A 15,240-nucleotide genomic window follows, 5' to 3' on the forward strand; every position below is an offset into this window, starting at 1 on the left:
CTTTCCCTGGTTGTTTTGGGCACAGTCACTGCGGTGATGCAGCAATGTGAAATCAGTCAAGTGTGGCTCTTTTTATTACAAATCATGTAAGCGCATCCCAGTCTTTTGATTGGATGGGTGCACTGCATCAGAGATAGTCAAATTCCCGTCTGGGGACTACAGCAAAGGAAAGATGGAAGAAGGAACTTGGTGATCCTTTCCCTAAGATGAAATCATGATTTATAATACATTTATAAGCTGCTGGGCACCTCGTTGCCGAGGAAGTGCTTGGAGTAGCTGATGGAATAGCCATGAGTGAAATCAAGCTCTTTCTCTGATGCTCAGACCCGCCTCTAACACACATTTCAGAATTTAGAAGCACTACAAGAAGTATTTAAAATGCGATGATATCTGTAAAAGTAACAGCCATTTATTTACAGCATCACTATCAACTTTGACACTTTGAAGCTTATAAATTTGAGCAAATTGTGTCTAAAGATGCTTTACAGATATTAATCTGTGCAATCTCAACAAAGTAATTAATAATGGGGTTTTTTACAGAGAAGTGATATAGAGGTTAAGACCTTAATTTTTCAAAGTAGTCAAGAATTTTCTATACTTATCAGGTATAATCCTGACCTAGACTTTGAGATACCCAAGTTCATCGGTTACTGTTGAAAAAAATGTAGCCTATACAAGCTGCTAGCAAAAAATTTGGCTTCTAGTCCTTCATCTTAGTAAGAAAGCCATTTGTTAACCTTATAAATAAAAGCAAACAAACAGAAAAAGCTCCACTTTTTCCTTATATTGTCTAAAATGTATACTATGTAACATTTATGTACTGGGGAACAATTGTTTCCTGGCATTAATCTTGGAATAATCATCGTCACAGAAGAGTGCAATCTTTTGACTTCGCTTTGCTAATGCAATAAACTCATCTCCTCATAATGGGAAGAGACCAGCAGGCTGGACTGAAATCTCTGTACATCCACACTTGCAGCTGCCACCATTCAGAAGGATCCAGTTCTGTTCATCAGAAGTGCTGGAAGATGGATGTCCCCTAAGATCCTTCTGCTTTTATTGCTAATCAAGTACTCCTGTGCCCTATAACCCCACTGATAATACATAGCATCGGCATAAGATTTTGTATCCCAATAATGCTGCTGCCATGTGCCTCTGAGAAACCCTTTAGACCAACAAAAAAAAAAGATAGAATAAGGGAGTTTAAAGTGGTTCTGATTTCATTGCCACTGAACAGTTCTAGTCCATCTCAGTTTAGTTTGTCACAGGCTGCGAGATTAACTCCTCCATTAGCACTGATTGGTGCTGTACGTGCTGTGAGTTGCACAGTGAGGCAGTAGCTCTCCATGTCTTCGTCTGCACAGCTGCTGCATGCAGGGCTGCTTACCTTCTCGCCTATTTTACTACAATATAGTTCACAATGATTTCATACAAAAGGGGATATTATTGCAGTTTTGAAGATCTGTTTACCTTTTTTATCTCCAAGTGGATGACACAAGAACAGAGAAAACATGACAATAGGAAATACTACAGAAATTACTCTAAAGCCACCTACCAAAAAGGTGATAAAAAATCTTTTTGATTGCCAGTAAAATTGATTTCTTCAGGCAAACTGATCTGCTTCACCTTAACAATATTCAGCTATAAACTGAGAAATGTTTTTCAGGCCACCGTGCAAGCCACTTACTCAAAAGAAAAACAGATTGGTCCACTCTAATCACAATTACACTCAAGTTAGAAATCGAAGCCATTTATGGACTCCTGTGCCTATGAAAAGTCTTACCTGCTTATGGAAAGCAGATTTTAGAACAAAGAACAGATCTCCAGTGAATTTAGCATGGACCTAAACAGGACAGGCTGTGGTTTGATGTGCCCTTAAAAACCTCCAGTGATGGAGATTCTGTAACTGCATTTGGCAGTTTGTGTTAGTACTTTGTTACATCTGTATTTAAAACTTAACTTCTTTTCTGTCTAAACTAAATCCCAGTTTCTGCCATTTAACCTCCTTTAAGGATACTGGCGGGAGAAAAGTAAAAGGCGAAGGTCTTCAGAGAAAAGTAAGAGCAAATATAATTTACAAACCAGGAAAAAAATAGAAAATTTCCAGTAGGAGACATAATTAAATGTTTTAAAAATAGAACTTACCATTAGTCTTTTAAATACGATGTTTTGCAAGTTAAGTGAGAGTGTATTGTTTGGACACTTCGATGTTTGCATTTTTAAGTAAGTTCTGTGTTACTGTGAAAAAGTTATTATCTTAAAAAAAATTAATATTCAGAAAAAAAATGGCTTTTTAATGACTGGGGTAGAAATATCATTTGCAACTTGTTCTCTTTCAGCCACAGGACAAAATACCAGTTGTTTGCAGATGAAATGGAAAAATCCGTTTAAATAGTGAACAAGATAATACTTTCCTACTTATACCTAGAAAGACACATTACAGCTAGGTAAGAAATCTTCAATTCTGAAATTAAATTATTTTTCCTTAGATTTCTCATTCCACCTCTTTCACCTCCAAATTTGTGTTCCCTGAATGGTGCTAAATACCTCTCTTATGAATGCAAGTAGCCGGTCCTCAACTGAGTGGTAGAAAGACTCCACTGATGAAAAATTAGTATTTTAGATGAAGATCTGTTACACAATGTGATTACAGTGGTCTGAATAAAATGTTTAGCCTAAAGACTTAAATCTGCTTTTTGCATTGGGTGTATTAGAAAGCAGTATGTTTCCTATTTTCTTGATTCTCTGTTATTAATTTTGTAGTTTTTTAGTGAATAATCTAGCCTAATTTAATTGGAATTTGATGGATAAATATGGAAGTAATGTCTCTGCCTCTGATCATACCATGGAGATTTGTTCACTAAAGCTGTTTGACATGGTTGTCTCCTCCCTCCCCTGGTAAATTCCAGAATTGTGGGGTTAGAGTGGGGGGAAGGCTTCAGATTTCAAATGCAGCTTATGCAGCATCCTGTTCTCTTCCTTGCACTTTAATTTATTTTTGGCTATGTATTCTCCTTCTTGTTCAGCAATAAGATTTACAAATCAATATTTGTTTGTCACTAAGCAAAACACTCTAGGGAATATTTCAAATTTCAAAAGGTTTTTCTGTAGTTTATGAGACCAGAAAAGGCTTGTATACACTATATATATGCAAAACATAAAACTACATAGAATACCGAAACCAATAGCTTAAATACACTGAAATTCTTATCCAGTTTCCTCTGATTTTTAGTTTGAAGACATTGTACAATAAAAATTGGACTGATTTTTAACATAATACATGTGTGTGGCAGGCAATATGGGTTTTTTTGTAGAACTGATAATTTTATAACTTTTTAAATTACTCCTATTTTTATTAAAAAGATAAAATGGCTAGAGCAACTTGCATCATTCTTTTTACAAGACTAACGCATAAACTTGGTGTAACAAAATCATAATATATCACTGGATTAAAATATATCAATGGATTTTAAACTGAAATGTAAATTCTCACCCTTAAGATTCATCATTATTTGAAAAATGAACCTTTTAAAGAATATTATAATACACAATTGATGCATTTGACAGTTTTTGAACTTATCTACCTTGAAACATGATGCTAAATTTAAAGTTGCACTTGCAAAATTATTTATAAAATGGTAATTATCCTTCCTATCCAGCCTGATCTAAGTAGTGCATAAAGCAATTTCTTTGTAGAAGCCTAATCTGGGACTTTGTTAATTGGCAGCAATTAGAAGCATTTCTCTGCAGATGTTTCTTATAATAGCTTCTCCATGACCTGAACTCCTCTTTTGGAGACCCTGAATAATTCTACATCCATTTTCAATTTTTAAACAAAAGTCAACAGCTATAGAATTCAAGAAGCCCTGAGACAGAGATGCTTGTCTTCCAGATTATATTAGCCTTTCCATATGTGGTCACCGCACCACTACATCATGATGATTCCTCTCTTAACAATAGGCTGATGCCAAGGCAACTGTTAGCTTCCCTTTATTTTGTATTTCAGAATGTTACTCAGGTTTCAGACACTCCTATGCTGCTTGAACAGAAACAGAGATAAACTATTACATATAGAGAATGTAACCTTTGTTTTCTCACAGAAAGATAGAGCTAAATGTTCAGCTGGTAAACTTCTATAGGTAGCTTCACTGGCTGCCTTGGGCTAGGTAATGCATACTGGCTGTGAATCCAGGACTTTTTAAAGTGCCTTATATAAGAAGCAGTACAAATGAAAGGAATAAATTTGTAAAAGGGGGAGGAAAAAAAATTCTACGGAATTATTCTACTCTGTTGGCCTGGTATTTTTCTATTTATTTAAGAATAATTCCACTACGCTCAATGACAGTTTACAGCTTCTCAACAGAAGCGACTTCATTCACTACCATTGAGTAACTTCTGAATTCAGCTAGGAAAAATCATCTCTGTTTACTCCTCATGTGAGAAGCAGAGAGCTCAGAAATCCCTATGCACTATATAAATGAGGCTTAGAAGTTGATGGGCTGCTTTGTTTATAATTATGTTTTGCTCTATGATCAGTGGAGATGTGAATGATAAGAACGACTGGATGCGATTTGGAGAAAAATCTGTATCTTTGCTTAATTCTGGCAAAATAATTCCATGGAAACCATGTAGAAATGGTAAAAGAGGAAATACCACTGCAAGAGCCTCCTCATGAATGCTCGTGATACAAATGGTGCAGAGATCTGCGCTGGTATTCGCATGACCTGGAGTGTTTGCAGGAGGGTACAGCAAGGCGTGACCACGCTCTCCCAAGTGCCAGAGCAGGGTTTGTCCCAGGAGCCCCCAGCAATGCCTGGGAGCTCAGCACAGCGTCGTGACAATGAAACGGTTTGCCCCTGGTCCTGAGCTGGGGTGGTTCCATGTCTGTGCTAGGAACTGAGACACAGGTTTTTAAATTTCACAACGTAACAAAAAAGTCTGATTTAAAGTGAAGTCAATTTTAAGACCTCATCAAAATACAAAAATACATTCTGTTTAATTTTGCCAAAATGATGTGTAAACCGACTTCTTTTCCTGTGAGAAAGGATTGTTTCTGTTGTTTATAGCTTGCTCTTTAGCCCTCTTTTTGGCTACTACAACTTTCCTCAATACACTGCAAGGAGAGTGATTTTTATGGCTGACACTGAAGAATACTGTCTTCTAAAAGTGGTTTCTACATTCTTTTGTCTTAAGTGATGTCATAAATATTTTTGCGGTAGGACACACACACACAAAAATCAGTGCAGCATGGCTTTTTGTTGCTGATATTCTTCCAATGCTAGAGAAAGAAAACAAATTTTCCCTCTAGTGCCATTGCTTTATAAGGAAGTGTATTATTATTCATTGAGATATACTACCAAGTGACATTTTAAAAGCACCTGAGTAAAGGTTATTGAAGTTATTTATAAAATCTACAATGAAATTAGACAACCTATGTAAATCAGTCTGTCATAATGTTTGCGTTTTCCACTGAAAGATAAAGAAAATAAAAATCCGTAGGAAAGCAAAAAGTACTTCGTATCCAGAGCAATTTACTAATTGGAAAAAGCAATTATCCACATTGTGTCTTGTCAGCAAAAATTCCTCTAATTCCAGCAATTCAAAGCCAAAAGGCAAGGTTGAAATCATAGATTCAGGTTGTGTGTACTGACCTTTAAAATTAATTTTAATGCAATAGTCTAGATATTTGATTAGTCTGCATGATGATAATTTATTTCTGGACATTACCTCTTGGTAAACGTTCCAATCACTTTGGGCAAACCTTATGAAGTTGTCCTCTTTTCCACAGTCCAACTGTGATAAACCTCATTGCTTGGCTAAAGAAAGCTGCTGTGGATGCCAGCTAACTCACAGCGCTTTACTTGTCTTGAGGAGTGCCAGGGAGAAGTGCTTGCAGAGGCTGATTTTTAAGAACCCCTGAGCAGTCTCAGCAACCCTGGAGACCCGTGAGCACTTAGCTCTTCTAAAAGGCAAGCCCCAGAGACTAAGAATCGAATCTGTACCTCCACATAATGTTTAACCATGTCAGGGCAGTAAAGAGCACTTTCACAAAGTGGCTTACATTGCATGTGTGTGTAACTACAGCCATTGCAACATTTCCATCTCATCTGCCCTCATTCACCTCTACAGCATTTAAATGCACTCTGTTCAATTTCTCTGTTTCTACACCACTGAAAAGATCTACTAAAAATGAAACGTTCAGCACAGCTTTGTACTCAGAACTAACACTGCAAACATTAAGATAGCCCTTACTCTTCTTTCTCAAGAATGTACAATTGACATTTTATCTCTGTATCTAACAAACAAAGCGAGCATAAATTTGACATCCAGCAATTTGATTTTTTTTCTCCAATGCAAATATCCACAGCACCTATTTTCTCCGGATTCAACAACAACACCTACTATATTTTCATGTGTCCAGGTTTTCAGTAATTTAAAGCATCTGACTAAACATTGACATTGGCTAATTTTTGCACCTTTGAATATATTTTTTTGTTATTTGGGGTACAACTTAGCCTCATTAGTTCTACCAAAAGTAAACAATTTTCTTCATAACAGCAGGGTCAGTATTTTGAGAACAGACATGAAGTCTCCTCTTTGAATTATACTCCAAGAGCTTTACTTTCATAGTAGAAGAGCAACAAATCACAAGGAGGTGTTTTTCTTACCGTAATGAGGAATTATTGCCCAAGCCATTGCAGAAGCGTAGATGCCCCCAATCATCCAAAACATACAGAGCCAGCTCAGGTGTTCGCCTCGTTTCTCTCGAGCAAGCACTTCCGAAAAATAGGAGAAGACTGTGGGCACAGCTCCACCAATCCTAAAAGGAGATACAGATCGTGTATTAAGCAAGAGAGTAACAGCTAGCTGAAGTTTGAACAAACCCATAGACGCAGTCATTGTAAATCTGAACTACAAACAGCTTTTCTGGCAAGAGTGTTTTTTCTCAAATTGCACCATGTATTTCCATGGGGAATTCTTGTGGAAACTTTCACCAGTTTGGCCACAATTTTTGTCAAATATTTCCTTGAAAACTCTGTCTACCATTTGTTGCATTCAGTGTTTCAAGAGGATTGTCAGTATGCCAGCTGCTGGAAGAGAAACCAGCACAAAGTGTTGACTTGCACCATTACAAAAATCCTGAAATCATGGCATTCTACTGACAAGTGTCAAAATACATTGCTTTTAACTGAAAATATTATTCATTTCCCCAAAGAATAATAGATATTTCTCTAAGTCTTACCTGCCATGCTTTAGATAATCAAGAGACTAAATGCCAGCTATGTTACTAATATTTTTTTATTTCACACATATTTAAAAAGATGTTCTATTCAGTTGCACTACATGATTTGCTAAGGCCCTGCTGTTTTTTACTTAAGTTTTTAATGAAAAGCCTATGCATTCATATAATATTCGGGTTTTCATATGGTTAAAATAAACACCGTGTGAAGGTTAGTTGGACAAAAAAAAGAGTTAAGTTTGGTTTTACAAAAATTAGAGTAACTCAAATTATATATCATTTTCAGTACCAGCTTCCAGATCATCTTCCCTGTCTCTTTCCCTTCACTACCAATGCAAGCTGTCAAATGTTCCATAACAGGACAAATCCTTGTGGATTTTATTTTTCCTGCTAAAGAAAATACCTGTGAAGCTTAAAAAGAGATTCTTGCATACTAGATTACATATTTTAAAGCAGTATGGTTTGAATTTTTAACTGAATTTTAAAGATAAATGCGTATTTATGCTGTCATCTGGGAGCTGCCAAACTGGGACCAAAAAGAAGGAAGCTTGAAACAGATTAAAGCAAATATTAAAAAGGAAAACATGAATATAGATATGGTATTTCACTCCTAAGAAAATTCAGTGCCATAGCAATACAGTTTATTTTAAGACATCTTCAGCTGTAGTGACGAAATAGTGGATAGAGCTGTTATACTTGCTGTTTTGTCGCTTCCTTCTAGACAGCTCTTCATGAACTACCTCTGGTGACCTCTTAGGTTTACAGTGAACATCTCCTGTAGTTGAGCCTGCTAGCTCTTATACTCTCTGCCAGTTCTGCAAAGGTTTATACCTCTGTGAATTCTTCTTAGATGTACACCTAACAAAGGCTGTATGTAATTTCTTCTCATGGGTGAAAACACTAAAAGCCTTCACTAATGAACTGCTCTGTCACAGGCAATGGGAGACATTGTCCTTGGAGGTTCTGCTGGAAGCCCAGGGTGAGGAATGGGCATGGACAAGGGTGGACCCACACAGCTCATTTTGCTGTGCTGGGGAAGCCCAGCTGCCTCAGTGGTGCTATGGACTCGGGGCTCTCCAGTTCCCAAAGTATAAGCAGATTACAGCTATGATTTCTTACCCTCCAGGACTCAGGCACAGCTTTGAATTGCATTCCTACAATATTGCCCAAATACAGTACTCATGGATCTAATCAGAGTTCTTTTTCTACTGTTGAAAATTCACTAGCAGAACCAGAAACAAGGTGTTCCTCTTTCCTGCCTAAGCTGGAAAATGCTGATGAGGAGTAATAGATGCTCACTTTCAAGGAGACCTAAATTAATAGATTGCTCATGGCATGTAGGACAGTATCATTCGTGCAATAACATCCAACCTAGAGAGAGTAATTTTTGGTAAGTCAGTGGGGTTTTTTTCCTCTGATTGCTTCTGCTCATTAAGAAAAGTATAGAAAGTGATAAGTAAATATACATTTGGTAATTTTACTGTTCTTCTAAATTTACAATTTTCTTCATTTCATATTTTTTCATGAAGTACAGAATCTTCTCTTTATTTTATAATGCAGTTACTATGGTAGTAAATATTCTCTGAAACCATCTGTACTAGATAGCACAATTAATAATAAACCACATTTAACATTTTAATAGTATTCCTGTTGCAAACATTCTCTATAAAGGGTTCATTTCAGGCAAATACAGTTCTTATACTTTGAAATTCAAGACTCAACATCTAATCTCCTTGAAATTTCCCTTAAATCTCCTGGGCTGGAAATCTGATGAAGTGGGGTTTGTGAAGAGTTTTCAACAGGTTGAGTAAGTCATGCATCCGTAGGTCATGCAAATGTTTGTGGGATGATAGTTTAGGAAATGGGTGGATGCTTCAAGTGGCAGGAACATACCCTATCTCAATATCAAAAATGTACAGAGATCCTGACCAAAGATAGCAAAAAAGGCATCTCCTACTTGCCAGCATGAACTAACTGTACCATGGAGGACAGGAGGTTGATGCTGCTTTAGCAGCAGTTTGAAACTGATCCAGGTGGGTTGACTCATATACTATGTACTAAAGGTCCTCCAAGGATTCAGAAGAAGTGTAGTCCATACCGACCAATTTAATAGGGCAATTTTTCTAACAAATAGACCTTTTAGATGTGTAAGAGGAATGTTGGAGCCAGCAAATCAAAATGTTTATTTAGGATATGCAAATAAACAGAAAAAAAATAATCATCTTTGAAAAAAACCAGTTTTTCTGTTTCATCTCATGTGATTAAGTTGACATTTCCAGTGAGTACATCAACAGGCTAAGAAGAGCTTAAAAGTCCAGATACTATGTTCCTATTGATTAAACAGCAAAAATAACTTGTCTACTATCTAAAGAAGAAATAAAGGATGTATTTTCATCATATAGACAACATCTGCTATTTAGAGTTTTAGATCTCTGTTTCATAGCAACTGTGTAGTAAAGTGTGTTGTGTACCTCTTCACACCTTGAATGTGAGAATGGAAAGCATACTTCTCAGCTAGTTAAATTCTTCCTTCCTTCTCACATCGGCTGTCCCCAGGGCATTCAGCCCCCTAAGCTGGGAGACAGGGACAGAGAGCAGAATAAACCTCCCATGGTCCAGGAGGAAGCAGTTAACAAGCTGGTATGCCACCTGGACACTCACAAGTCTATGGGGCTGGATGGGATCCACCTGAAAATACTGAGGGAGCTGGCAGAGGAGCTTGCCAAGCAACTCTCCATCATTTATCAACAGTCCTGGTTAACAGGGGAGGTGCCAGATGACTGGAGGCTTGCCAATGTGATGCCCATCTACAAGAAGGGCCAGAAGGAGGATCTGGGGAACTACAGGCCTGTCAGCCTGACTTTGGTACCGGGGAAGATTATGGAGTGCGCTCACCAGGGAGGTGCAGGACAACCAGGAGATCAGGCCCAGCCAACATGGATTCATGAAAGGCAGGTCCTGCTTGACCAACCTGATCTCCTTCTATGACAAGGTGACCCACTTAGTGGATGAGGGAAAGGCTGTAGATGTAAAGCCTTTGATACTGTCTCCCACAGCATTGTCCTAGAGAAGCTGGCGGCTCATGGCTTAGGTGCATTCTTCGCTGGGTAAAAAACTGGCTGGAAGGCCGAGCCGAGAGAGTTATGGTGAACTGAGTTAAATCCAGTTGGTGGCTGGTCAGAAGCGGTGTTCCCCAGGGCTGAGTCCTGGGGCCAATCTTGTTTAATATCTTTATCAATGATCTGGATGAGGGGATCGAGTGCACCCTCAGTAAGTTTGCAGATGACACCAAATTGGGTGGGAGTGTCAATCTGCTAAAGGGTAGGAAGGCTCTACAGAGGGATCTGGACAGGCTGCATCGATGGGCCGAGGCCAACTGTATGAGGTCAACAGGCCTGAGTGCCAGGTCCTGCGCTTGGGTCACAACAACCCCAGGCAATGCTACAGGCTTGGGGAAGAGTGGCTGGAAAGCTGCCTGGTGGAAAAGGACCTGGGGGTGTTGGTCAACAGCCAGCTGAACATGAGCCAGCAGTGTGCCCAGGTGGCCAAGAAGGCCAACAGCATCCTGGCTTGTGTCAGAAATGGTGTGGCCAGCAGGACCAGGGAAGTGATCGCCCCCCTGTACTCGGCACTGGTGAGGCGGCACCTCGAGTGCTGTGTTCAGTGTTGGGCCCTCACTGCAAGAAAGACATTGAGGTGCTGGAGCGTGTCCAGAGAAGGGCAACAAAGCTGGTGAAGCATCTAGAGCACAAGTCTTATGAGGAGCTGCTGAGAGAACTGTGGTTGTTTAGTCTGGAGAAGAGGAGGCTGAGGGGAGACCTTCTTGCTCTCTACAACTGCCTCAACGGAGGTTGTAATGAGGTGGGTGTTGGTCTCTTCTCCCAAGTAACAAGCGATAGGACAAGAGGACATGGTCTCAAGTGGTACCAGGGGAGGTTTAGATTGGATATTAGGAAAAATTTATTTACCGAAGGAGTGGTCAAGCATTGGAACAGGCTGCCCAGAGAGGTGGTGGAGTCACCGTCCCTGGAGGTGTTCAAAAAACGTGTAGACATGACACTTCAGGACATGGTTTAGTAGACATGGTTGCGTTGGTTTGATGGTTGGACTTGATGATCTTAGAGGTCTTTTCCAACCTAAAGATTCTATGATTCTGGTCTCCTGTAACTACGGAGTGATACCGCTAGAAGCTTTTAGTATACTGGTACCTAAAAAGCTCTTCCTATGTCACAAAGCTATTACAATGACTAAAAAAATTATGAAAATCTTAAAGAGGCTAATCAACAGCTGAATTGGAGGAGAGAGGAGGGTCATGGAGAGGAATCATGCTGCTGCAGAAGACTATTCTTTTAATCTTATTGTGGACAATCTCAGGGTGGCAGTAGCCATGCCTCTATGCCCTAAAACTTGCTCCCAAATGCAGAACAAGTGACAACAGAAAGGGAGAGCAGGAAAAGCTGCAGCTGTTACCACATCAAACAACGAGGAAACTTCTTAAAACCTGTGTGGATCTAGAGAACATTTTTAAGGAGCAAAGAAATTTCTGTCTGGCTCTTGAAGAAATTTTAATGTGTGCTTGGTACCACATCTATTTACTATTATCGAACTAATGTGGTATCTGGTATACTGAACATTGCTAGCAGAAGCATAAACAACCTCTCAGAAACTTGGGCAAGAGAAGATCAGAGCAACTCTGACTTCTTCCGTCACTCTCTTGTGAGGATCTTTCACATCCTTCAGCAGCTATTGCACATTATAAATTAATTCATCAAATGTTCATATTAAAAGAAGCCCACCATATCACCCAATAGCTACAAGGAAGAATGCACTTTCTGTAGTCAAAAAAATCTGAGGCTAGATCCCACCTTTGCTTACACTCATACAAGCCCTTAATAATTCAGTGGCTCCCAGTGAGCCCTTCCATAGTTACATGGAAAGAACAAAGTCTGATCCTCAACATTTTTGCATTAGAAGTCTGAAAACAGACTGCCTCTTTGGTATCCCACCAACATGGTGTGGAATGGATGGTGGCGTGCACAAGAGGGAATTCCAAATAAAATCAAAGGCAGAGTTGCCACTGATTTCAAAGTAGGAAGACTTCATCTTTTGTTTTACCAGAAATGCAAATACTATTTTCCCACAGGATAGAGTATTAAGTCTGCTTCTGGCGATTAATTGGTTTAATACAGTGGGCTGTTTGCTCTTATTGTGTTTATAAATTATATGGCTTATTCTCATTTGTAGAAAAGAATTTGATACATGAAACTACATTCTTCTCTTCACATGTCTGCATGTCCAGATGAAAAGCCTGTGAAAACCATGCTGACTTGAGAATGTTTATTCTAAAAGATAGGAAGGATTGTAACCTTTGTAAATACAAATAATTCAAGCAAACTGAAGTTTTTACATCTTATCAGTTATTCATATATGTTATTTCTTCAGTCATCATAGCCAAAGTAGTGGACATAAACTTATTATCCACAGATCACAGAGGAAAGTCCATGTATTACTTCCTAAAGGGTCACAAAAAGTATCTACAAGGTGCAGATATATTGTGAGTATGTACAAATGAACTATAAAGGGGTTTTATACCTCCACTGGAAAATTGTGTAGAGTCTGAACATTTCCTTAAAAGATTAAAAACACACTGGTCTAAACCCTTGGGTTGATGATAATGAGTGATAACTGTCTCCAGAATAGCAGATTCTCTAATGAGGCACAGAATAATACCAGCAGGAGGCAAAACTTTCTTCAGCTCAAGACCACAAAATAAACTCTTTCTCTCTTTCTCTAAGGATCAGTCTCTGCACCTAAAACAACAGGATGCATTCAGCTTTGTCTTTCTAAATAAATATGTAGGAATATATGCAAGAACAACACTTAATAAACAGCAGGAGCCTTTTTCTACTGCAAATATTGCTCTGTGTGTGGAGATAATGGCATAAATGTCAGTCAAAAGAATGACAGATGTCAGTCAAAAGAATTACAGATGTCAGTCATGATCTTTTTCAGTTATTTTTCATCTTCTGTAATAAACCTTATCAGAAGAAGGGAGAGCAATAGCAGAATGCATAATTTTTTTCTTATTTGCTCAGAAACATGTAATTCAATTGGAAGGAAATACCAACTAATCGGCATATTATAACTTTTTATGAAGCAAAATGTGACCCAGTTGTGGAGCCTTATGGGTTACTTCTGTTTGGAGAAAAAGTTAATGACTGAACCTGTTATGTGATGCCATCCTGGTTATAGAGAATGTACACATTCTGCCCCAAAATGCTTTTTTTACTCTTACTTCTTACTGTGCTTTTTTCAGGATTATAGTCTTAATACCTTTCTAGTTACATTTTTAGGTTTCGGCTACTTCTTTCTGTCTGTTTTTGCTCATATACAGACTCATACACACAGGGTCCTCCACTGTCTGGTACCTACAGCCTGTAGCTGCATTTAGTCTCTGGTGAAAGCCATCTCCTACATAGTTCAGCTTCCACTCGTTTGCGTACGGTATGCGTTTTGGCTGGTAGGTCATATTTGCTCAGTTCTGCTACTTGAAGAAAAAAAAAAAAGAGTTATACTGTGCCTTCTATTTATTCACAAAGATGCGTGGCTCCTTATCCAACATTTTGATGTATTTTTTTATTATTATTTTAGATTTAAAAACCACAACAGTTATTGGGGGGGGAAATGACAATACAGAAATAAGCAACCGATCTAATCCCACTTTTCTGCAAAAGAAGGTTCAATTTCTGACCCAGAAAACCATCAAAACTGAAAGTTATGCTTTTATAATGTTATTTCTGTATGTTCTCTGTTCATATTTGTTCTATAAAATTATGGGGAGGCGGCATCCAAAAGGAGATTTAAATGATGCACCCTAGGAGAGTAGGATTCAGTGAAACAAACAATAAGCTAAGATACATTTACGTTTTCTTTGTTAACAAAGATAGACGATAAATGTCCACGAATCTACCTTCAGAGCTGTGATTTGTTACAACAGATTTTGGCAACTTGCACAGTGTGACAGCTGGGATGAAAACACTTCTGCGAGTCATTCAGGAACTTCTAGTTTCACATAGAAACCTTTGTTTATTTGCAGATTCACTAGCCAAAGGGGCTTGAAATGCAAAAGCATACAAGGAATAGATATAATTAGGGAAAAAAACCCTTACAGAATACTAAATGCACAACAAAGGATGATTTTCTTCTGAAATACTTTGCCGCCTTCTCTTTCAAACTTGGACAACATCCAGACTGAAAATAAAGACAGTGTCTGTGTGAGATGGCATTTGCAAGCTGTCACCTTGTTATTTGCAATTTGTTGAAAAGTGACAGAGCTCAAACCACAGATTCAGTGTTACACTCCTGAGATTTGGAAACAGCCCACCACCCTTTGTCCTTCTGTCCAATTGTAGCTACTCTTTCCTTTTCTTATTAACAGTTCTCTATCCCCACTACTACAAGTCTCATTTAAAAAAAAATCTCTGTTGTTTTCCTTTCAGAACTGCCAAAGTATCTAAGAATGAGCAGCCAGATTGACCGGTTCTCCTGGAGAACTGCTGGATAAAGCCCTACAAAACAGCAGCATGCTATAGACTAGGCTTTGCTGATTGTTCTACCCACATTTAAATACCAGTACCTCTTTGGACTATGTATACTAGAGGAGTTGTCTTTCAGCTACACATGTGGCCTGTATGCTATTAATAGCAAGGCAGTCCTTGTGATAAAGATTCACGTGATTATTTACTGAACTCTACAGTACTGTCAGTTCTGATGGAAGCTGAAATGATGAGTAAATAATTAATTCCCAAAATTTACCCAACATTATTTAAAAAAATCAAGTCAAATTTTATGTCAAATTCAAGCACATAATTGCAAAGAATTTGCCTGCAATACTTGCTCAGCTAGATATGCCAGATAAATTGCTTTCAGCTCTGCCAGTGTTGGTAATCACAAAGTCATTGTTTATGAATACTTTCATTTGTAGATCTTCTTCTTTTCCA

General features: G+C 38.4%; 1 protein-coding gene across 3 annotated transcripts in view; it reads right to left on the reverse strand.

Moving 5' to 3' along the window:
• SV2C (synaptic vesicle glycoprotein 2C) overlaps window positions 1-15,240 on the reverse strand; it is a 134,141-nt gene that overhangs the window by 54,893 nt on the left and 64,008 nt on the right. For 2 of the 3 annotated variants that reach the window (XM_054811100.1, XM_054811101.1), the window contains one exon: window positions 6,669-6,820. The exons of the other annotated variant lie outside the window; for it this stretch is intronic. In XM_054811100.1, the coding sequence (XP_054667075.1) occupies window positions 6,669-6,820 (152 nt within the window). The remainder of the gene's footprint in view (window positions 1-6,668; window positions 6,821-15,240) is intronic. 3 annotated transcript variants of the gene reach the window in all.

This window comes from Grus americana, chromosome Z, assembly GCF_028858705.1.
Source record: "Grus americana isolate bGruAme1 chromosome Z, bGruAme1.mat, whole genome shotgun sequence".
Classification (NCBI taxonomy): domain Eukaryota; kingdom Metazoa; phylum Chordata; class Aves; order Gruiformes; family Gruidae; genus Grus; species Grus americana.